Here is a 25333-nt window from a genome sequence, read left to right on the forward strand (position 1 = left end):
ATTCTGAAGAAAAAGATAGTGTTTTATGTTTTCCTTGCTTTGTCTTTAGTTCTAGACATTCTAATTTTGTTGTTAATGCATGGATTTTGAAGTTAGAAGAGAGTTCATGGTGGAGTTAAATGTGCATTTTTGCAACATGTTGTAGGCCCTTGTTCCGTATATATGTCTGTTGTAGCTGCTTGTGAGGATCTAGTGAATTCATCTCAGCACATTGGCAATCTTTTAAATACTCAATACAAATAAGAGGTAGTGAAGAATAGGTTTATGTTGAAAACTATTTTCCGGACTCTCCGATGGCTTGTATTACAAGGTTGTGTACTTAGAGGACATGATGAATCAATCAAGTCAAGTAATCGAGGAAACTTTCTTGAATTTATTAAGTTTTTAGCTGAATTGGATCCTGATATTGATCGTGTTTTAGATAATGCTTCCAAAAAAGCCACATATACTTCTCCGAATATTCAAAAAGAGCTTTTGAATATTATTAATGATCATATGAGGGGTAAGATTCGCGAGGAAGTTGGAGATGCTAAGTTTTGTATTCTTATTGATGAATCACAAGATGTTTCAAATAAAGAACAAATGGCTCTTGTATTAAGATTTGTCGACTATGATGGTTTTGTATGTGAATGGTTTTTAGATGTTGTATGCGTTGATGACACTTGTTCACAAACCCTCAACAATGAAATATGTGATATTCTTGTTCGGAACAATCTCTTTATTGATGATATGAGGGGTCAAGGGTATGATAGTGCTAGCAACATGCGGGGTGCTTGGAATAGATTGCAAGCTTTATTTCTTAGGGAGTGCTCTAATGCGTATTATGTATATTGTTTCGCTCATTGTTTACAATTAGCATTGGTTGCAGTTGCTAAAGATATATAAGATATTTGGTTGCTTTTTTCGAAGTTGGGCACAACTGTCAATTATTTAAGGCTTCTCCTAAGCGCCAAGCTGAGTTACTAGTTGTTTAAGTCGAAGAAATTCAAAAATTGATTAATTGTGGTGAACTGGAGACAGGAAGGGGGGGGAATCAGATTGCGACATTGCAGAGAGATGGGTCTACTCGTTGGAGCTCCCATTTTTTATCTATAAAGAGTTTGATAGTTTCATTTAGTGCACTTTCTCGTGTTCTTGAGAACGACATAAACAACGGATCAACTAATTCTAACCAAGGGGAAACTAAGGGTGCTCTTATTGCACTTAGATCGTTTGAGTTTGTTTTCATGTTACATGTGCAACGTAAGACTATGGGAATCACTAACATACTTTGCAAAACTCTACAAGATCAATCTTAATACATTATTAACGTTATGCATCTAGTTACCACCGCAAAAGTACTCCTTCAAAACCTGAGAGACGATGGTTGGAGCACTCTTTTTTGTGAAGTTGATTTGTTTTGCAAGAAGAATAACATTGCTATGCCTGATATGAATGCACGTTATACGATGGGCACGGGTCGTTCTTGTCAGCAACATGATTGCATAACTTTTGAGCATCAATATCGCGTTAATATATATAACAGTGCCATAGATTTTCAGTTAATGGAGTTGAAAAGTAGATTCACCAAGGAAACAATAGAGCTTTTTACTCTTAGCTTTGCTTTGACCTCTAAGGATGCTTTCAAATCATTTAGGATTGATGATATTTGCAGTATTTCTAAAAGATTTTACTTTCAAGATTTCAGTGATCAAGAGTAACTTATATTAAGAACTCAGCTGCAGCATTATGAGATTGATGTTTGTCGTAATTCGGTTTTTCATAATATGTCCACGATGTCTGAGCTGTGTAGAAGATTAGTTGAAACTGGAAAGTTGAAGTCCTACCACTTGATTGATAGATTGGTTCATCTTGTACTTACTCTTCCCATATCTACAGCAACTACAAAAAGAGCGTTCTCAGCCATGAAACTTATCAAAACACAACTTTGAAACAAGATGGAGGATGAGTTTCTTGCAGATTCAATGGTCATCTACATTGAAAGAGATTTTGCTAATGATATTGATCTGGATTTGGTAATAAATGATTTTGACGCCCGCAAGACCCGTAAAATACCGTTTAAGTAGTTTTGCTTTTTAAATAGATTTGTAGTCAAACTTGATTAGATATTTTGATGAATTAGTATATATATTTGGCTACTTGTGAATTCTAGTGTTTCAGTTGTTTCTTTGGAATGTGTCTATTAATTTTTTTTTTGTTTAAGACTCTGGTTATTGTTGTTTAGCCCAAAGAGAGTTGAAATGATGGGTCCACCCCTGTTCGGTACTGAGATCTCTCTCTATCCATGGGAGAAACGGGTGGGTGAGGGTTTGTGTGTTTCGGCAAGCTTTACTACCAATTTGTGCTTTCATTTTAATTGATCGGGTTGAAAATAGCAAAATACTACCAATTTGAGGAAACAAATAAAAGCAACGGTCAGAATTCCAACAACCTTATGTATTGTTTGATTGTTTACACTTCACTTTAGTCTAATTTCTATTACACAATCTCACGGTCTCACTCTTCTCCATTTTATTTTTGTATATCTTGATAAGGTTATATACTAAAAGCATTACTTTTGTATTAACTCTAATTCTTTATATTATTAATGAGAATCATATGGGCAAATGTTATGCATATTATATATGTTAATAGTTATATGCATGTGTCTAATACTTTATGTTGTAGATGATATAGTGTGGACACACAGAAGATCATATCATCAGTACCTTATAAAGTATAAGTAATCGTTCACAGTCTAGATGGATTTAGACAAACCATTGGTACGGTTGTAGTATAATCTGGTATTAGTCTATCTTGACTATAGGATTATACTAGTACACTTTGTGTGTATTGAACATGATCAAGTGAGGTTGTTTCTCTTTATACTGCCTATATAAGAGAACAAACGCCTCTGTTATTATGGATGCTTGTCCTCTTAATCAGAATATAATAACGGGCACTTACGTGCATTGTACATTGCTTTAAATCATCAATGAGTGAGATTCATTTGTGAATCAACAAACTCGATGGATTGGGTAATGACATTGTATGTAAGGTGTGTTGTTGATTATAGAAGGAATCCGTGTCCCGCAAGAAGTCGGGCTGATGATGTCCCCTTGAGGAGCTCATAAGGATTGTCATGTAAACCCTGCAGGTGGATTTGATCCGACATGACAATGAGGTTGAGTGGTACTACTCAAGGACATAAGAATTTGATTAATGTAGTTGTCAGTAACTTGACTTAATCAACGGGCATTCGATATCTTAAACACGGAGAGATCAACGAGCATATAATATGGAGGCCATAAACGTAATACGTAATTTGGGATTAGGGCGGTAGTGCAATAATGGCCTTTAGTGGAATAAGCCATTTGTTGACGGAGTTGGGCCGTGTGTTCTGGGCGAACATGGAAAGCCCAAGCCCGTCAGGAGGCCCAACCCTACTTTCTCCCCATGGTCCCTGTTGTAGCCTATAAATAGAAACATTTCTTCTTTACCAAAATTAACTATTCATCTTGATTGAAAAGAGAGGCAAGAAAAGATAGATCCAAATCGGTTCTAGCTTTGTAAGAAAGAAAGGGGTTGCCCACACAACGTCTAATCTATTGAAAGGAATACAACAGAAGATCAAGAGGTGGTTGCTGATTTCATAGCTATTGGATTCTCAGAGATATCAAGAACCGGATTTACAGGTATGTTTTCCAATCCAAAATCATGAGAACCATTAATTCCGTTGCGCGTGGTTTTCACGGTTTGTAGAAATATTCATTATGAAATAACGGTTCATACATATCTATCTCACTGGAAAAGCAACCCCTCCACCTCATTAAACAATCTCACGGTCTCTCTCTTCTCTATTTTATTTTTGTATATCTATCTCACCGGAAAAGCAAAGACATTACAACAGAAGTAGGTGAGCATTTGATAAAGGTTATTCTTTGCTTTGTCTGCATCTGTTATAGTTTGATGAACCAACTGTATAATTTCTTTGAATGTTAGATTGATAAATCTATTTCATCTGTGATTCCAGTCCTTGCATTTCCGCTGCAATCTTATATGTTAGCTATGCTAGATTGCTTTCAGGTACCAAAACGGTATGAGAAGTTTATATCCATTACTTTCTATTTTAACTCATTGAATGATTTATTTATTTTTCCATTGAATTTAAATTTTCTTCTTTTCTATCTAAAATTTTTTCTTCACAATGGATTTATTTTCGATTATGGTTACTTTTATTTTTATTTTTCTTTATTAAGTTTCAAACGTGATAATCTTTCATGAATGCAATTCCATTTTAGTTGAACGCATAAGTTTTTCAAGTGTAGTCCATTTGAGTTGATTGTGCAGCCTTAAACTTTTCCAGGGTACAGTCAATTCTAGAGAAAGACTTTTCTCACCCACCCCGCCCTCAGTGTTTTCTTCCTAGTTTCTCCCAAGTGTGACTCTTCAATTCCTATCTATTTGTCTATCTTTCACACTTTCTTTTTCGCACATTACATTATTGCATTTTTTGTTGATTTTCGAGGATCATCTTCAGATTGCACAAGTTCCCCATATGGTTTTTGAAAAGCCAAATACCGATTTGGGTTGTTGTTTTTATATTTACTTATTTTCAACTTGACGTCTTATTGCTTAACAAGTTGATCATTGAGCATAGGAACCAAAGTTTTGAATTCAAATGCAATTGTTTATTACACCCGATGAGCTCTTTGGTTTTAATTTTGTATTTTAAGGCTTCAATCTCAACTGAGTTCTTATGTTTTTTTTGGATTTGATGGTTATTTTCAATTGATTTCTATGTTATTTTCAAGTCATTTAGATTTCTCATTGATTGAGTGTGTTAATGAAGCACCATTAAACATGATAATTGACCATGGGATTCTTAATTACGTTAAATAAGGGTAAATGTGGTTTCCTTAATTAATTACGTTACCCAACTTAACACACTATCTCATAGTGAACACTGAAACTGCGAGATTGTTGTACATGTGATGGTTGTTGAATTTTGGAAATAGAGAGACATTTTGCTTCCATTGAGTGCAAGCAAACATTTCATACACGAAAAATTAAAGAGCCTAGGCTAGGTTTAATCCTACGGTAGTGCAACTATTGGTTAGTAGGTTAAGACTCCCTCATGTGCCTTGATCATGCACCATGTGAGCCAACAAGATTAGAAATTAAAGATAATTCACAATTATGAGGCAGTAGGAGTTTGAAAACCTTCATCAATAAGAAAATTAAAGATTTCATAGTTCTCTTCATCTATAATAATTATAGTTATAGTTCGCCTATTAGCAAGTGGTTCAATGGTGTGCTCTGTTCATTATTCTCCCAAGTCTTGACCTGGCCACAATTTGATTTTTTTAAGTTTAAATGTTCATTTATTCTTTTGGTTAGTTTCTTACTACGAATTCCGAGATCCGTCTTTTTTGTGGGTGACTGATGTGAATAACCTAACCAAAACTTTCGTTTTCCTGTAGATAGTGAACCTCACACGATTGTTGTGATAGGCAGGTGACATGCCACTTTGGATCTTCATTTGAGGGTTGTATGTTTTTTTGCAAACTTTCAAGCTGTATTGAGATATTATTCTTGAGAATCATCATCTAGGAAGGTAACTCTTTATTTGTTCCCTCGTAACTCTTTGATCTTTTACCTAATTCATCTGCTTTGTTAATCCTTATGTATGTTTTAGATCAGTGCTCCTTTCAATTAAATAATTCACGTATGGCATTTTCTTTTCTTTTCGATGGACTTTTTATGATTTCTTCTTTGTTTATTTTTCTAGCGTCATTTTTTGTTATGGAATATAGATTGCTAACTAACGGATGCAAGACTATTATACTCGATCAATTACTATTAAAGACTAAAGAACTTAAAAGTTGTAACTGCCACCTCAATAGGACTCTCTGCATTTTAATTTCAACTTTCTAGCCTGAAAATGTATGTCGTACGTGCTTAGTTCATTAGTTACGCTTCTTATATGCTTCTAAGTATGCCAGGATTCCTCTAGGGATTGCTTCTTTAATTGTGATGCTACTGCACTTTGAGTTCTACCATGGGTCATGGAAATTTTTTTTGGGCACTATATAAATTCATAAGGTTGGTTCATATTGTCCACAACAAATAATTTTTAGGTCAGGAACCCCTTCATCTTCGTAGCAATCTTCTCCCAACTCTAAGATTCCTAAGTCTAACCCTTGCATATGTTTTCATTTGATTTTAACCCTTGAACTATTAGTTGTGTCTAAGGTCTGACTCCATACATATTTGTCTCACCCAAATGCCGCGACCTGTAACTTTACTCGTATTAGAGCTCTATTTTGGATTGGTGGCACCAATAAAGTTGCCTACGTACCCATTTCGGGATCAAGCCGCCGTAGTTCACTTCTCACTCCTCACCCCTCCCCCTCTCTGCCTCTCTTATGAGCTACCTCCCTCCTCTTCTCTCCCCCTTTTTCTATCCCTCTTTTCCCTTTTATATCCCTCTCTTAGGTTTACTTCATGGGGCATAGTATGGTCTTGGGCCTATTCTCTGGGCCCAATACACACATGCTTCCTCCATGAATATGGCTACTACACTGCCCCCCTCTCGGGTGCGCGGACTTCTATAAATCCACAGATTCGAGAAGTTCTTGACCCTCCTTATCTTCCAAATCTTCAGTCTATCAAATGTATGTATCTCGAATTCCATGACCTCTACTCTTATTCCACTTGTACTCGGCACTTTGCATCTCATATCTGAATCCCACTGACTTAATGCTCCTTCTACATAGTTAATTTGCCTCCATATTATTCTCAAGTGTGCTCATCTGCTTCGTGATTTGTAATATGCATTCTATGGTTACCCCTTGTACTTTTGTGGATGAATCTCGATCGACATATCCTTATTCGCCTCAATCCTTTTACTCACATATCAGTGAATGGTTTCTTCCCTTCGCTCACTCTTCAAACTCAATCCTCATGCCCGTGAAGTGTCTCAACCCAACTATCCACTCTTCTCTACAAAACTCACTACCATGTCCGCAACGTGTCTCAATCGAGACACCATCTCTCCTTCATAAAACTCAATATCATGTCCGTGGAGGGTCTATTCCCCTTCACTCTCACTCTTCAACTCAATACAATGCCCAGGATGTGTCTCAACCCAGCTAGCACCTCTCACACATAACTCACTACCATGTCAGCGGAGCACCTCACCAAAGCCATCACCTCTCCTTCTCATAACCCACTACCATGTCCGCGGAGGGTCTCACCCCAGCCACCAGCTCTCCTTCTCATAACTCACTACCATGTCCGCGGAGTGTCTCATCTTAGCCATAAGCTTTCCTTCATAGAACTTACTACTATGTTCGCGGAGTGTCTCAACCCAGTCATAATCTCTCCTTCATAGAACTCACTACTATGTCTGCGGAGTGTCTCCGCCCAACCATAAGCTCTCCTTCATATAACTCACTACCATGTCCACAAAGGGTCTATTCCCCTTCGCTCTCGCTCTTCAACTCAATACAATGCCCATGATGTGTCTCCACCCAGCCATCACCTCTCACACAGAACTCACTACCATGTCAGCAGAACGTCTTACCCCAGCCATCACCTCTCCTTCTCAGAACTCAACATAGTTCGGAATTTCAGAATTCTCGGAATTCCGATAAATCAAAAACCAAAATCTATTAAATTTTGACCCTATTACATTCGGAATTTTGAATTCTTTTGAAATTTCAGATATTTCGACTCTATATTTGGAATTCCAGTTTTTTGGAAAACTGAAATTCCGGAGTTTCGTTCGGAATCACGAACTATGGAACTCAATACCATGTCCACAGAGTGTCTCACCCCTAGCCACCAGCTCTCCTTCTCAAAACTCACTACCATGTCCGCGGAGTGTCTCATCCCAGCCATAAGCTCTCCTTCATAGAACTCACTACTATGTTCACGGAGTGTCTCAGCCCAGTCATAAGCTCTCCTTCATAGAACTGGTTACCATGTCCGCGGAGTGTCTCACCCTTTCATTTCTCTTTCATAGAACTCATCATTGTATCTACGAAGGGTCTCATCCCCTTCGCTCTCACTCTTCAGACTCAACATCTTGTCCACAAAGGGGCTCATCCCCTTCGCCCTTACTTCTAGAACTCGACATCATGTCCGCGAAGGGTCTCATCCCCTTCGCACTTATTCTTCAAGCTCAACATATTGTCCACGAAGGGTCTCCTCTCCTTTGCCCTTACTCAAGGAATTCGATATCCCGTCTGCACAGGGCCTCATCCCCTCCATTTCTCTTTTGTAGAACTCAACAGTATATCCGCAAAGGGTCGCAACCCCTTCGCTTTTATTAGTAACACTCAACATCTCCATAAGGGTCTCATCCCATTCTCCTCGGTACGTTGTAAAACTCTACATCATGTTCGCGAAGGGCTCATCCCCCATTCTCTGGTTTAGAGGCAACTCGTCTCTATCTCTTCCCACATAAAAGTAGACCAATCATCCTCTAGTAAATATGTGTGAACAAATTCTCAAGGCATTAAGAGATAATAGCGTACATGTATGTAACTCAATGCAAAGATATCATGCCCTTAATGTGACCTATAAGTCACCACTACATAGAGACACCAGCAGACTCCGAGGTTCCCCGTATAGCTAGTACGGGGCACGACCCCGGTCTTACTTAATGTTATATCATGCAAAAAACCTTTTATGCAGAAAGTAAACTCTTTGATAACAATATATTGTATGCAAATAAGGTAGTAAATGAGGTGAGATGGATCCATCTCTCAATACCAGCTCAATCTCAACTCGGATCTTTCTCTTTCTCTATAACCTGAAACTTTCATATTAGAAGTTGCACAAATAACACGTGATTTTTAACGAAGAACATTAATTCAGCACAAGCATTTGTATACAAATATAACGGCGATCATATGCTCCAAACAGTGTACAATCTGTCTTACCTTGAGGTGTACAACCACGTTTCTCATTCATGGTCCGCAACCTCCTAGAGCGAATAGGTTCACGGAATGCCATGAGGTCTGGGGACAACCCCAATCTGTCCCCATATACATCTCTACCCAGGACGGGGACAACGCTTGTTTGCTCCCAGTGTAACTATGGCTGACGGCCAAGTCGCTACTCGTCCGTCTATTATGTACATGACGGTAAAAGAAACGAGTTACCTGTCGTGGTGTATGCCTCCCTATGTTTTTTGTAATCATCAGCCCCAATCTATTAATATCATTGTTCCTCTGTCTCCAACTTCCTCGTCGTCGACGTCGTTCAGTTGAATACTCTACAAACACTAAAATCACCAATAACCCAAATGAAGGGACTATGCTGCCCCTTGTTAGACCCGTCACCATTCTGGCAATACTCGGCGCGATTGTCAAACCCCTTTTTAACATCCCCGAACAAACCCGAGGTGGTACACCTATCCCGCTACCACCGTCCACCCCCTACTAGTCCACCAATGCCCATTTGTTGCACCCCCAGTTCCCACACTATGCCATCCCCCACACTTCATAAGTCCACACACTACTCCACAACCCAAATAGCTAAGAGGCCCAACAACCTCCAAATAAGCCCATTTTTCCAAGATCTTAAATGGGTTCAAACCGAGCCATTTCCCCATCTTCTCTACCCATCTCTCCACTCACCACTAGATCTGACCACTTCACCACCACCAACAACAAACAGAATCCTCATCCCAGCTGAAGTACCACCCTCCATCACCATCAGATCTTCGGTGGGCACGTAGTGGGAGCTGATTTCCCACAATGATCATACGCTCCTGAGATATTGAAGAAGGAACATCAGAGTTGACACCATTGATGTTCTCATCTCAAGTTCAAAGATAATTCCAGCCACAGTCATCACTCTAGGTAGTCTCTTCCCAACTCGACCGAAATTCAAAGTATCACCAGAGGCAAGATCCAACAAGACCTTGAAACCCTTAACAAACTGACGTCCAACATTTACTTCAATAATACCCACATCATCTTTCATACCATTTTCGCAATCCAACTCATTATTATTCCCTTTAGACTATTCAGAAAGCAACCCAAAATCCTTAGGCAGATTATTTTCACAATTCAAGTCTTGTTTCTCTTCAAAGTCGATAACTTTAGGTGAAACCACCTCCTTAGAGCCTGATTCCGACACCATGAGTTGAGAATTGGAATCAACAATGAAGTAGTCTGACCTTATTATTAAGCTTTTAGAATCCCCTGAAATAACGAAACTAGTTTCTGGGCTTTGGAGCACCTCCCAGTCTTCCAACTCTCCCCTGGCAGCGGTGTTCATTAATTCATTTATAGCCGCAGAGTGAGTTGGGAGAGAATGTTTATTTCAGTCCCCACAGACGGCCATTTTGTCGCACCCAAATGTCCTGACCTTTAACTTTACTCGTATTAGAGCTCTATTTTGGATCGGCTGCACCAATTAGGTTGCCTACGTACCCATTTCAGGATCAAGCCGTCGTAGTTCACTTCTCACTCCTCCCCCCTCCCCCCTATCTACCTCTCTTATGAGCTGCTTCCCACCTCTTCTCTCCCCCTTTTTCTATCCCTCTCTTCCCTTTTATATCCCTATCTTAGGTTTACTTCATGGGGCATAGTATGGTCTTGGGCATATTCCCTAGGCCCAATACACACATGCTCCCTCCATGAATATGGCTACTACAATATTCTTATCATGTTGTATGCAAATTAGGTAGATTAACTGTAAGAAAATAAGGCATAGAATATCTATCATTGATATCTTCAGGCTTCAGGGACATTGCCTTTTCATTGAATGCACCCACATTTGAAATATAATATCTTGGTCTGAACCTATTTTTCATTTCGAATTTATTCCTTTACCTTGTGATTAATGTACATGGGTGACAATCCTATATCCATATCAGTTTGAAAGTTCAGTGAGACTTTGGCTCCATGACTGCAATTCTTAGTAGTCTTTAGTTCCATGACTGAAATATGTAGTTGACTTCTGATGATATCAATTAAAAGTTTGTTTCTTTGACAAAAATGTGCGCTCACTCGGGTAGCTTTTCACATATCTTGCGTAACATAACCTATTTGCAGTTGGTATGCCTTTTTTTTTTAGTGTTACATTATTGTCTATACAAATAATGTATTAAATAGGTTGTACACATGTGAGAGTCTACTAGCCAAGTTTATAACACTGCTATCCCTACTAGGAGGATGCAATTGAGTTCTAGAGGTGTACTTGAAGCCGCGTGTTGACTTTAGTTCATTGTGTCCTAGGCTTGAGGCTCACATATCCCGTGTGCTGAAGGCAAGGGTTCCTAAGTAAAATTTTATAGATATTACACTATAGGCATGATTTATTAGTGAAATATATGTTGTATTTCACTTTTTAAAGAGTTGTCATTTCCACACTTTAGCACAAAGACCCTTCTACTGGTTTTGCATTGGAATTGCACCATCGTCTTTGGCTTTACACTCTGAAGGTTAGATGAGAACTTTGTTTAGTTTAACATGGGTTTTTCCAAAATGATTGTGTATTATCTTAAGTCAGTAGGTAAAAATGCCTAAAATAAATAGAATGTCGCAGGTCATCTAAGAGACATTATCAGTGCTATGTTAACTAGGAATATCAACTTTGGTTTGCAATCTTTAAGGTGACACAATCATAAATTACCCCAACACTTAGATAGACCAATTTAGTAATTTTATACCTTGGTTATTGATTCCTACTATTAATATATCATCAAATTATGATGCAGAAGTGAATCATGTTAATTCTTTATCATTGCGCCAGCCACTAAACAAATTATGTATTTGTATTTCTATTGATATTTTTTTTGCTGAATTCATATAATACTTAATATTCAAGGTTGATAACCATTGTGTGGAAGTTGAACACAAAAAATGATGGGGTCCTTACTTTGCAGGTAATGTTGGTGGTGTTAAATCCAAGTAGAATTGGCAGGAGATTGCAAATGGGTCAATTATTCATGCAAAATTTGTGGACCATGGGAATATAAAAGCTATTTCGGATACAATTCTATACTTCTAAGAACTCAGGTTATATTAATAGCAAGGATTATGAAACAAATGGTTATTTGGTTGTCTCATATTTTATGAAAAGTTTCCCATGTTCATCTTGCAGATTGCAGCTTGATTTTCGTTATCACTTACATAATACATTTTTGAGTGGAAACTTTTGCTTGAACTTAACTAATTTACTTTTGTTCATTCATATATATAATGATTGAGTTTGTTACATAGTGCAGTCGGGGTTTTCCATGCCAAAACGTATCATATTCCATTTGCATGTGCAAGTATAAATATTTTATTAGTAGACAACACGACTGGAGATAACTAGACATAGTGTGCTAAGAGGGAAAGCTAAGAAGAATATTAACTGAGATACACTAGATGCAATTAAGAAAACTTTAGTTTACTACACGTTAATACAAAACAGCTCAGTTTTTAAGCAAAGTTATAAAGACTTAAGTATTAGTACTGATTTCCTCGGGATCTGTGTAGTTAAACTTTCTTAAAATTAAAAACCTACAATTTAGGAGACAATCTAGGAATTATTGATTTAGACACCCGCAAGATAGTTCTTCCATAGCTTTATTTTAACAGTCCTTATTTTTAAAAACCCTTTCTACGAGAAAACCCCTTTTCTTTCGCACGAGTAAGCCTAACACCTTGTGGCACACTCCTCTTCTCACCTTCTCACGTTTGAGCACAAAGATGTGATCATCAAAGGTACATTAAACAGGTACTTCATTATATATTCCTCTTCTATTTCCATTGTTGAATTCCATCACGTATTGTTCTTCCAAAGAATGACTCACCCCAATATGCCATTTTGTATTTCCATTGCTTAAGTTTTCAACTAATGTTGTTTCTTTGTCTGAGATTTCTTAATTTCCTGTGCCTAAAAAAATTGTTTGGTTTCTTTCTTTCCATTTAAAAAAGAAATAAATAAATAAAAATTGTTGATTTTTGCTGAAATCTTGGCTTATAATAATGCTTAGTTACCATGTGAGGTCGCTCAAATTGTTATACCTCAGGATATTTTTTCTAATTGATAATATGTGCATTCTAGACTTGGACGTACGAAATCTATTGTATCCAAATGAACATTCACTATATATATTGGAATATATTGATGTGACATCTGCAGTTAGCATGGGAGATGCATTCAGAATAGTTATATGTGATGTATTGCATTGTAGATTGTTGAGGCGCTAGAACTTCAGAAAAAATCTGAACCAATGACTTACATTTGAGTAGAAAAAAGTGAAAAGGAGCTGCAGGAGGTTCAAAATGAATTAAAATATGTAAGTCTTTCATTCTCTTGCAATTATCTTTTAAGCTTTGGAATGAGCTTGTAGCTTATTAAAACCCCAAAGTTTGTCAAATATTGGTAGATGCTATCTTTAATGATATGCCTATGTTTGTTCCTTTTTTTGTTTTTTTTTTTTTTTTTTTTCCAAATGACATTCTATAAAACTTACAATCTTATGTGTGAGTTACCATATGCATCACCCTCATTTTTTTAATACCATTATGACGGCAAGGATTACCCCAAGTAATTTGATTTTGCACCGTCACTAAATTTTCATGATACCGTTGTTGACAATTCTATAGTGTATGATTGCAAATATTATCCTATTGAATTTGGTTTAGCTTCTATCTCATATTGCATTGCAGTGACCTCAAGTCCCCAAGATTAACAATGGAAGTACTAATTATTTTCTTGCAAACCCTATAAGACACTTACGTTCAAGCTTTTGTCAGAGTCAGGTGAGTGGAAGAGCTATACATTCACCTTTTCCAGGATTTTAGGGACACTACTTTCTGGTACTTTCAGTATTGTTATTAAATTTGAGGTTTATTTTGAGTATTTTTGGGGTTGAATTTTTTGTTCGCAAATTTTATTGGTTCAGCTAAATATCTAAACTTTTCCATTTATATGTTTTTACCATTTCATGGTTGATATTGGAAGGTGAATGCATGACCTGGGTGTCCTTGGTTACTGTCTAAATTGACTCTATGAATAAGTATTGATTTTCTCGGGATTTGTGTAGTTAAACTTTCTTAAAATTAAAATCCTACAATTTAGGAGACAATCTTGGAATTATTGATTTAGAAACCCGCAGGATAGTTCTTCCATAACTTTATTTTAAGAGTCCTTATTTTTAAAAACTTTTCACCTTATAAAACAACTCAATTTTTAAGCAAAGTGATAAGGGCTTATTAAGTAGTTTTACTAATTACCTCGGGATCTGTGTAGTTCAACTTTCTTAAAATTGAAATCCTACAATTTAGGAGACAATCTAGGATTTAATGATTTAGAAACCCGCAGGATAGTTCTTCCATAACTTTATTTTAAGAGTCCTTGTTTTTAAAAACCCTTCGCCCTTTATTCTTTCTATGAGAAAACCCCCTCTTCTTTCTCGCAAGTAAGCCTAACACCTTACGGTACACTCCTCTTTTCACCCTCTCACGTTTGAGCACAAAGATGCTATCATCAAAGGTAAATTAAACAGGTACTTAATTATATATTCCCTCTTCTATTTCCATTGTTGAATTCCATCACGTATTCTTCTTCCAAATAATAACTTACCCCAATATGCCTTTTTGTATTTCCATTGCTTAAGTTTTCAACTAATGTTGCTTCTTTGTTTGCAATTTAATAATTTCTTGTGCTGAAAAAAATTGTTTGGTTTCTTTCTTTCCATTTAAAAATAAATAAATAAAAAAATTGTTGATTTTTGTTGAAATCTTGGATTATAATCATCTCCTCCCCCCAGGTGGGATCAGCGGCTAGAAATTCAACCATGGCTTGTGCCTTCTCCGCGGTCCTGGCTTGATACTCAATGTCATACGAACTCAGCATTACTGCCCATTTCAACATTCTCCCTAATTTCTCCGCCTTCAGGGCCTGCTTCAGTGGCAAGTTAGTCACCACTACCACCAAGTGAGCATCAAAATACGGTTTCAATTTAAGCACCGAAAAGATCAAAGCCAAGGCAACCTTCTAAATTCTACTATATCTTGTTTCAGCGTCTAACATAGTCTTGCTCTGGAAGTACACCGCCTATCTGCCTTGTCCACTACCCTTATCAACACTGAACTGATTGCATACTCTGATACCCTCAAGTACAAGTATAGCTTCTCCCCCTGCCCTGGGTGCGACAAGATCAGGGCCTTTCCCAAATACTTTTTCAAATCCTAGAAAGCCCTTTTCGCATGCAGCGATCCACTGAAAGTCGGTCGTCCTCCTCAAGAGTAGGTACAAAGGTCGGCATTTATCCGAGGACTTCAATATGAATCTATTGAGAGTCACGACCCTCCCGGCCAATCTCTGCACCACTTTCACATTCTGTGGAGACGACATTTCCAACAGTACCCTTATCTGGTCCGGGTTTGCTTCTATTCCGCGGTATGAGACAATGTACCCTAAAAACTTTCCGGATGTTCATTCTCTTGCAATTATCTTTTAAGCTTTGGAATGAGTTGGTGGCTTATTAATACCCTCAAGTTTGTCAACTATTGGTAGATGCTATCTTTAATGATATGACTATTTTTGTTCCTTTATGTTTTTTTTTTGCCGAATGACATTCTATAAAAGTTACAGTCTTATGTGTGAGTTACCAGATGCATCACCCTCATTTTTTTAATACCATTATGACGACAAGGATTACCCTAAGCAATTTGATTTTGCAGCGTCAGTAAATTTTCTTGATACCGTTGTTGACAATTCTATAGTGTATGATTGCGAATACAATCCTGATGAATTTTGTTTAGCTTCTATCTCATATTGCATTGCAGTGACCTCGAGTCCCCAAGATCAACAATGGAAGTACTAATTTTTTTCTTGCAAACCTTATAAGACACTTACGTTCAAGCTTTTGTTAGAGTCAGATGAAAGGGAGAGCTTTACATTCACCTTTTCCAGAATTTTAGGGGTACTGCTTTGTGGTACTTTTAGTATTGTTATTAAATCTTAGGTTTATTTTGAATATTTTTGGGGTTGAATTTTTTGTTCACAAATTTTATTGGTTCAGCTAAATAGCTTAACTTTTCTATTTATATGTTTTTAACATTTCATGGTTGATATTGGAAGGTGAATTAATGTATGACCTGGGTGTCCTTGGTTACTATCTAAATTGACTCCATACATAAGTACTGATTTCCTCGGGAACTGTATAGTTAAACTTTCTTAAAATTAAAATCCTACAATTTAGGAGACAGTCTAGGAATTATTGATTTAGAAACCAGCAGGATAGTTCTTCTATAACTTTATTTTAAGAGTCCTTATTTTTAAAACCCCTTCGCCCTTTATTCTTTCTATGAGAAAACCCTCTCTTCTTTCTCACGAGTATGACTAACACCTTGAGGCACACTCCTCTTCTCACCCTCTCACGTTTGAGCACAAAGATGTGATCATCCAAGGTAAATTAAACTGGTAACTCATTATATATTCCTCTTCTATTTCCATTGTTGAGTTCCATAACTTATTCTTCTTCCAAATAATGACTCACCCCAAGTATGCCCTTTTTTATTTCCATTGCTTAAGTTTTCAATTAATGTCATTTCTTTGTTTGCGATTTCTTAATTTCCTGTGCCAAAAAAAAACTGTTTGGTTTCGTTCTTTCCATTTAAAAATAAATAAATAAATAAATAAAATTATTGATTTTTGCTGAAATCTTGAATTATTATAATGCTTAGTTTCCATGTGAGGTCGCTCAAATTGTTATACCTCAGGATATTTTTTCTAATTGATAATATGTGCATTCTATATTTGTACGTACAGAATCTATTGTATCCAGATGAACATTCACTATATATATTGGAATATATTGATGTGACATCTGCAGTTAGCATGGGAGAAGCATTCAGAATAGTTATATGTGATGTATTGCATTGTAGATTGTTGAGGCACTACCAGAAAAAATCTGAACCAAAGACTTACATTTGAGTAGAAAAAAGTGAAAAGGAGCTGTAGGAGGTTCAAAATGTATTAAAATATGTAAGTAAGCCATTCATTCTCTTGCAATTATCTGTTAAGCTTTGGAATGAGCTGGTAGCTTATTGAAAACCTCAAGTATGTCAAATATTTGTAGATGTTATCTTTAATGATATGCTTATTTTTGTTCCTTTATGTTTTTTTTTTTTTTTTGCCGAATGACATTCTATAAAATTTACGGTCTTATGTGTGAGTTACCAGATGCAGCACCCTCTTTTTTTTAATACCATTATGACGACAAGGATTACCCCAAGCAATTTGATTTTGCAGCATCAATAAATTTTCTTGATACCGTTGTTAACAATTCTATAGTGTATGATTGCGAATACGATCCTGATGAATTTTGTTTAGCTTCTATCTCATATTGCATTGAATTGACCTCGAGTCCCCAAGATCAACAATGGAAGTACTAATTTTTTTTCTTGCAAACCTTATAAGACACTTATGTTCAAGCTTTTGTTAGAGTCAGATGAAAAGGAGAGCTTTACATTCACCTTTTCCAGGATTTTAAGGGCACTGCTTTGTGGTACTTTTAGTATTGTTATTAAATCTTAGGTTTATTTTGAATATTTTTGGGGTTGAATTTTTTGTTCTCAAATTTTATTGGTTCAGCTAAATAGCTAAACTTTTCTATTTATATGTTTTTAACATTTCATGGTTGATATTGGAAGGTGAATTAATGTATGACCTGGGTGTCCTTGGTTACTATCTAAATTGACTCCATGCATAAGTACTGATTTCCTCGGGAATTGTATAGTTAATCTTTCTCAAAATTAAAATCCTACAATTTAGGAGACAGTCTAGGAATTATTGATTTAGAAACCCGCAGGATAGTTCTTCCAAAACTTTATTTTAAGAGTCCTTATTTTTAAAAACCCTTCGCCCTGTATTCTTTCTATGAGAAAACCCTCTCTTCTTTCTCATGAGTAAGACTAACACCATGAGGCACACTCCTCTTCTCACCCTCTCACGTTTGAGCACAGAGATGTGATCATCAAAGGTAAATTAAACTTGTAACTCATTATATATTCCTCTTCTATTTCCATTGTTGAGTTCCATAACATATTCTTCTTCCAAATAATGAGTCACCCCAGTATGCCCTTTTTTATTTCCATTGCTTAAGTTTTCAATTAATGTCGTTTCTTTGTTTGCGATTTCTTAATTTCCTGTGCCAAAAAAAAAACTATTTGGTTTCTTTCTTTCCATTTAAAAATAAATAAATAAATAAAAATTATTGATTTTTGCTGAAATCTTGAATTATTATAATGCTTAGTTACCATGTGAGGTCGTTGAAATTGTTATACCTCAGGATATTTTTTCTAATTGATAATATGTGCATTCTATATTTGTACTTATGGAATCTATTGTATCTAGATGAACATTCACTATATATATTGGAATATATTGATGTGAGATCTGCAGTTAGCATGGGCGATGCATTCACAATAGTTATATGTGATGTATTGCATTGTAGATTGTTGAGGCATTATCAGAAAAAATCTAAACCAAAGACTTACATTTGAGTAGAAAAAAGTGAAAAGGAGTTGTAGGAGGTTCAAAATGTATTAAAATATGTAAGTAAGCCATTCATTCTCTTGCAATTAACTGTTATGCTTTGGAATGAGCTGGTAGCTTATTGAAAACCTCAAGTTTGTCAAATATTGGTAGATGCTATCTTTAATGATATGCTTATTTTTGTTCCTTTATTTTTTTTATTTTTTTTCCGAATGACATTCTATAAAAGTTACAGTCTGATGTGTGAGTTACCAGATGCATCACCCTCATTTTTTTTAATACCATTATGATGACAAGGATTACCCCAAGTAATTTGATTTTGTACCGTCAGTAAATTTTCTTGATACCGTCGTTGACAATTCTATACTGTATGATTGCGAATACGATCCGATGAATTTTGTTTAGCTTATATCTCATATTGCATTGCAATGACCTCGTGTCCCCAAGATCAACAATGGAAGTACTAATATTTTCTTGCAAACCTTATAAGATACTTACGTTCAAGCTTTTGTCAGAGTTAGATGAATGGGAGAGCTATACATTCACCTTTTCCAGGATTTTAGGGGCACTGCTTTGTGGTACTTTTAGTATTGTTATTAAATTTTAGGTTTATTTTGAATATTTTTGGGGTTGAATTTTTTGTTCTCAAATTTGATTGATTCAGGTAAATAGCTAAACTTTTCTATTTATATGTTTTTAACATTTCATGGTTGATATTGGAAGGTGAATGCATGACCTAGGTGTCCTTGGTTACTATCTAATTTGACTCCATGCATAAGTACTGATTTCCTCAAGATTTGTGTAGTTAAACTTTCTTAAAATTATAATCCTATAATTTAGGAGACAGTCTAGGAATTATTGATTTAGAAACCCCCGGGATAGTTCTTCCATAACTTTATTTTAAGAGTCCTTATTTTTAAAAACCCTTCGCCCTACAAAACTTCTCAGTTTTTAAGCAAAGTTATAAGGGCTTAAGTAGTGGTACTGATTTCCTCGGGATCTGTGTAGTTAAACTTTTTTAAAATTAAAACCCTACAATTTTGGAGACAATCTAGGAATTATTGATTTAGAAACCCGCAAGATAGTTCTTAACTTTATTTTAACAGTCCTTATTTTTAAAAACCCTTCGCCCTTTATTCTTTCTATGACAAAACCCCCTTTTCTTTCTCACGAGTAAGCCTAACACCTTGTGGCACACTCCTCTTCTCACCCTCTCACGTTTGAGCACAAAGATGTGATCATCGAACATAAATTAAACAAGTAATTCATTATATATTCCTCTTCTATTTCCATTGTTGAGTTCCATAACGTATTCTTCTTCCAAATAATGACTCACCCCAATATGCCCCTTTGTATTTCCATTGCTTAATATAAGTTTTCAATTAATGTTGTTTCTTTGTTTGCGATTTTTTAATTTCCTATGCCAAAAAAAAACTGTTTGGTTTCTTTCTTTCCAGTTAAAAATAAATAAAAATTGTTGATATTTGCTGAAATCTTGGATTATAATAATGCTTAGTTACCATGTGAGGTCGCTCAAATTGTTATACCTCAGGATATTTTTTCTAATTGATAATATGTGCATTCTAGATTTGTACGTACGGAATCTATTGTATCGAGATGAACATTCACTATATATATTGGAATATATTAACGTGACAGCTGCAATTAGCATGGGAGATGCATTCAGAATAGTTCTATGTAATGTATTGCATTGTAGATTGTTGACACACTAAAACTTCAGAAAAAATATGAACCAAAGACTTACATTTGTGTAGAAAAAAGTGAAAAGGAGCTGTAGGAGGTTCAAAATTAATTAAAATATGTAAGTTAGTCATTTATTCTCTTGCAATTATCTTTTAAGCTTTAGAATGAGCTGGTAGCTTATTGAAACCCTCATGTTTGTCAAATATTGGTAGATGCTATCTTTAAAGATATGCCTATTTTTCTTCCTTATGTTTTTTTTTTTTTTTTTTTTTTCGAATGACATTCTATAAAAGTTACAGTCTTATGTGTGAGTTCCCAGATGCATCACCCTCATTTTTTTAATACCATTAACACGACAAGGATTACCCAAGTGATTTGATTTTGCACTGTCAGTAAATTTTCTTGATAACGTTGTTGACAATTCTGTAGTGTATGATTGCGAATACAATCTTGAAGAATTTTGTTTAGCTTCTATCTCATATTGCATTGCAGTGACCTCGAGTCCCCAAGATCAGCAATGGAAGTACTGATTTTTTTCTTACAAACCTTATAAGACACTTTCGTTCAAGCTTTTGTCAGAGTCAGATGCATGGGGAATTTTACATTCATCTTTTCCAGGATTTTAGGGGCACTGCTTTGTGGTACTTTCAGTATTGTTGTTAAATTTTAGGTTTATTTCAAATATTTTTTGGGGTTGAATTTTTTGTTCGCAAATTTTATAGGTTCAGCTAAATAGCTAAACTTTTCTATTTATATGTTTTTAACATTTCATGGTTGATATTGCAAGGTGAATGTATGACCTAGGTGTCCTTGGTTACTATCTAAATTGACTCCTTGCATAATTACTGATTTTCTCGGGATCTGTGTAGTTAAACTTTCTTAAAATTAAAATCCTACAATTTAGGAGACAGTCTTGGAATTATTGATTTAGAAACCTGCAGGATAGTTCTTCAATAACTTTATTTTAAAAGTCCTTATTTTTAAAAACCCTTCGCCCTACAAAACAACTCAGTTTTTAAGCAAAGTTATAAGGGCTTAAGGTGAATGGGAGAGCTTTACATTCACCTTTTCTAGGATTTTAGGGGCACTGCTTTCTGGTACTTTCAATATTGTTATTAAATTTGAGGTTTATTTTGAATACTTTTGGGGTTGAATTTTTTGTCCGCAAATTTTATTGGTTCAGCTAAATAGCTAAACTTTTCCATTTATATGTTTTTAACATTTCATGGTTGATATTGGAAGGTGAATGCATGACCTGGGTGTCCTTGGTTACTATCTAAATTAACTCCATGCATAAGCGGCGTGTCCTATGTATCGTCTTTGACATGTAATTATGAAGTTTCAGCCAATTTAATTTGTCGTAAATAAGCATTTTAATCTTTCAAATTGAATACATTGGAGGCCACCTCAGGGTATATGTGTTCTTTGTTAAAGTTGTTGATTGAATTTTATTTCATTTTGGAGTATTTGGACATTTGAGGTGGATTATACCATCTCTTCGACATCTGAGAACTCATTTCATTATTTCAATTCAGCTCCTTTTATCAGGTCTTTAAGAATTCCATAATTTATACATAACAAATAGCAACAAAGTTCTAGGATGCATGGCTAATGGTATATAGTTAGAGTTTTAGCAGCATCTTATTGTTTCAATTCATTGGAGGTTGTTCTTTTCTGGTATGATCATTTCTCCTCTTCAAAGATTTCATTCAAGTGGTGGGAACGGGGTACTGAGTTATGGCATTGTTGCAACACATGTTTTTTTGTTGTTGCAAACAACTTTCGTTGATTTAGGCGTGTTGGTTTGAGTGTATTGCAATGTTACTCATTCATGATTATATTAGATGATCCAAGTAAATGCAAAAATATTATATACTAAGTGGCATGATAATACATTAGCGTTCGTGTATGCACAACTGTATTCTAAAATGTCTTCTAAATTCTATACGTTTGTAAGGATTGCTATTGTCATAAGGATCATTTCGTTATGCTGGGTGATAAACGATAATTTAGGGTTTTTATTCTTTTAGTCTGAAGTCCGAAGTCCAAAGTCTGTAAACGTCCGATTAGTTATGTTACCTTACTCACGTGGGTTTGTAGGATAGGTAAAGTAAGGGGTCATCCATACCTTAGGGCTTAACAAGGTTCACAACTAGATTTACAGCTTTTAGTGAGTAGGATTTTAGGTTATTTCTCAAGTTTAGATAAATTAACATTAATGCAAGTAACATAAAATAATAACGATTGATTTCTACCTAAAATAAACATGGATAAAGATACAGGAGAAAGGTTAACCGAACTCATGAAAAAATCAGTTTCAACAATTAGAGTACTATATCACTATATCTCTAATCCGTCTCGAGTTTATAGACAAAGCCGAGACGGCGTCGAGTATCGATCCCTAGTGAGATGCACGCATCTCTGAGCTCATCTCACTAGCATAAGGAGTTGAACTAATATTCCATCTATGGAATATCATTTCAGCTCCTGGTTCGATTCTACATCAGCTGGACAAATCAGAGAGCTGACGGCCACCATAGGGTCTTGCGCGAGACATTTTGGGTCTCTCGCGAGACTGTTCTGGAGCATCAGCACTCCAAACTTGGACAATCTTAATCATTTTGGGACCAAATGCATAATCTACACCTAATTCCTAAGTAGTGATTCTGGAACATTAAAGTGTCAATCCAGATCCGCACATGAGCATCATTAACCCTCCCCCTTGTGAGGATTTTAGCTCATGGTCATGATGGATGGATTGATCTTATTGTATACACTAAACAAGTAAATAAAGAACAGGAATTTAACTTGAAAAGAAATGAATCTTATTAAATTAAAAGACTTACAGTACTTGATGATGAAATAAAAGCTACTAGAAAGAGACTGAAATACAACGGAAGGAAACTATTGCAAGAATCTAAAGCTAAAACTAAAATCTAAAAACTTAGGTCTAAGGTCTCCCTCTCATATATATATAACCCCTTCATGTGAAGCCCTTCCCTTTCCTTTATTGTTCATTTTGTCTTTTCTTACAAACAAAACCTTGTTTCATTTTTTTCGTCCTTTTCTTGTATAATAAACCAAACTTTGTATTTAACAAAGTTTGTCCTTTCTCTATTTGCAATATCAAATCATGCATTTAAGGTTTTGTTTCGTTTCTCTTGAAAGGTGTCACCAAGGTGTGCCCTTCACTTGCCGCCTGTCCCTAGTGACTCATCATCTTGTAGACCCGCAAAGTAGGTCCACGTGCTGTGTCTAGTGGCGGCTCAGATTTTGGCATTTTTACAACTTTTTGTCTTTGAGTAGAGCTCGTCACCCTGGTTGCTCTGGCAATTCAATTTCCAAAATCGGCGTCCAGATTTGAAAGATGTGAGCTTTGGAAGTTTGCTGCTCCTTTACACATGGACCCATTTTGCACTGGTTTTGTCCCTTTGGAATCTTTGGCTCTAGTCAGGCTTTGTTGGGATTCACCGGGGTTGAGTGGGAAGACTTCAAGTATGTATAGTATTCCCGTACTTTGATGCATGTTTTATTATCATATTCACGTTAACTACGGAACTCTGCAAAAGTACGAAAATATAATTATTTCATGATTATTAAACACATAATTGACCAAAATGCTATGTCTCTCGGGGTTTAATATTATAGTTTTGGGTGTTTATCACTGTGCAATGTTTTTATTGACGTTGCTATGATAGTCTTTAGTAAGCGCTTTAGTTTTTTGTGTATTTGATGTTTAGAAGGACACTGCCATAATGATTAGTTAGTATACAAATGACTTTAGATGTTATGACTGAAGCTGCATGACTCAGTTACCTGTACAAAATGATCTTTATTTTGTTACCTGGTACAATTCTCAAGATCAAATTATTTTCTGATGATGTGGATTACGGTTTGACAGTTGAAGTAAAGAGAATAAATACTTTGTGCATACAGGAAAGGCTTGATAGCAGATATTAGCTAGGATAATACAATACTAGACAACAACTAAATTACATGTGTATTATACGGCTAACCAGTAAGAGCATTATTCAAGTAGCTTATTCATATTTATCATTTTGCTAGGCATGTAGTACATAATGTGGTAGCTCTTATTTTTCTTGAGAGTCTACCTCTAGGTGTGCTCTATTAGTGTACTTCAAAATATAATTTAAAATTGTATTTCGCTGACGAGAAGATCGTTTTGAATTGAACTTTATATGTCTATCGCTTACAATTATAATGCAATAATTCTTCAAAATTTCTTTTGTTAAGTTGCACAATGTTTCACGTTAGTTTTATTTAATTTTATTGGACATTTTATTCATTATGTGACAAATGTATTTTTGTAGATTATAAACAACTAACCTGGCATTTTTCCATGTAAAATTATTTATGACGCAAACATGTGTCAATTTAAATGTCAAAAACAGGAGAAACTCGGGCAAAGTTTTCCAAAGAATTTGGTCTAAAATAATAAATTTGGACATGTGTTTAGTTTCAACTGTTTGCGAGTGGCATCGCCATGGGTTAAATTCTAGTATATATATATATATATATTTGAAATATTTAGAGGCTTAAGGCAAACCCACACCCAAGACCGGCTCTAGGGCAGACCAACTAGGCAACTAGGCAGCTTAGTATGAAATGAAAAAGTGCAAAGAAGCAAAGGAATAACTGGAAATTGAACTTGAAGAAAATAGATTTTATTAGAAGTTTAAGACTTCCTGTACCAACCTAATACAACAGCTTCAAAATGAGAAAATACTAAGCATTAAATTGTAAACAACAAAAATGAAATGCAAGAAGCTCCCCCTCCTTTCTCCAACATCCAAAATATATATCTCATGGGAATCTCATGTGAAGCCTTCCCACATTTATAAGTTTGTCTTTCCCTTTTTCAAAACATCCAAATTTTTTTCACAAAGTTTGTATTTTTCTTTTCAAAACATCCAAACTTTTTTCACTCTTTTCTAATCATGCATTTCATTTCTTGTCTTGTCTTTTCTTGCAAGGTGTCACAAAAGTGTCCATAACTTGCCACTTGTCTATGCATGATGACTTAGCATTTCTTATGGGCCCACAGAGTGGGTCCACGTGCTGTGTCCAGTGGTGGCCTGGATTTTGGCATTTTTACAACTTTCTGTCT

The 25333-nt window shown here is 35.7% G+C and overlaps 1 protein-coding gene across 1 annotated transcript; it reads left to right on the plus strand.

Moving 5' to 3' along the window:
* The first annotated feature begins 264 nt into the window (after positions 1-264).
* On the plus strand, positions 265-885 carry LOC147493927 (uncharacterized). Its single transcript, XM_086567977.1, has one exon. The coding sequence runs from the start codon at positions 265-267 to the stop codon at positions 883-885; it is 621 nt and encodes a 206-aa protein (XP_086424103.1).
* Positions 886-25333: the final 24448 nt, after the last annotated feature.

This window comes from Coptis chinensis, chromosome 6 (assembly GCF_015680905.1).
Source record: "Coptis chinensis isolate HL-2020 chromosome 6, ASM1568090v1, whole genome shotgun sequence".
Classification (NCBI taxonomy): Eukaryota; Viridiplantae; Streptophyta; class Magnoliopsida; order Ranunculales; family Ranunculaceae; genus Coptis; species Coptis chinensis.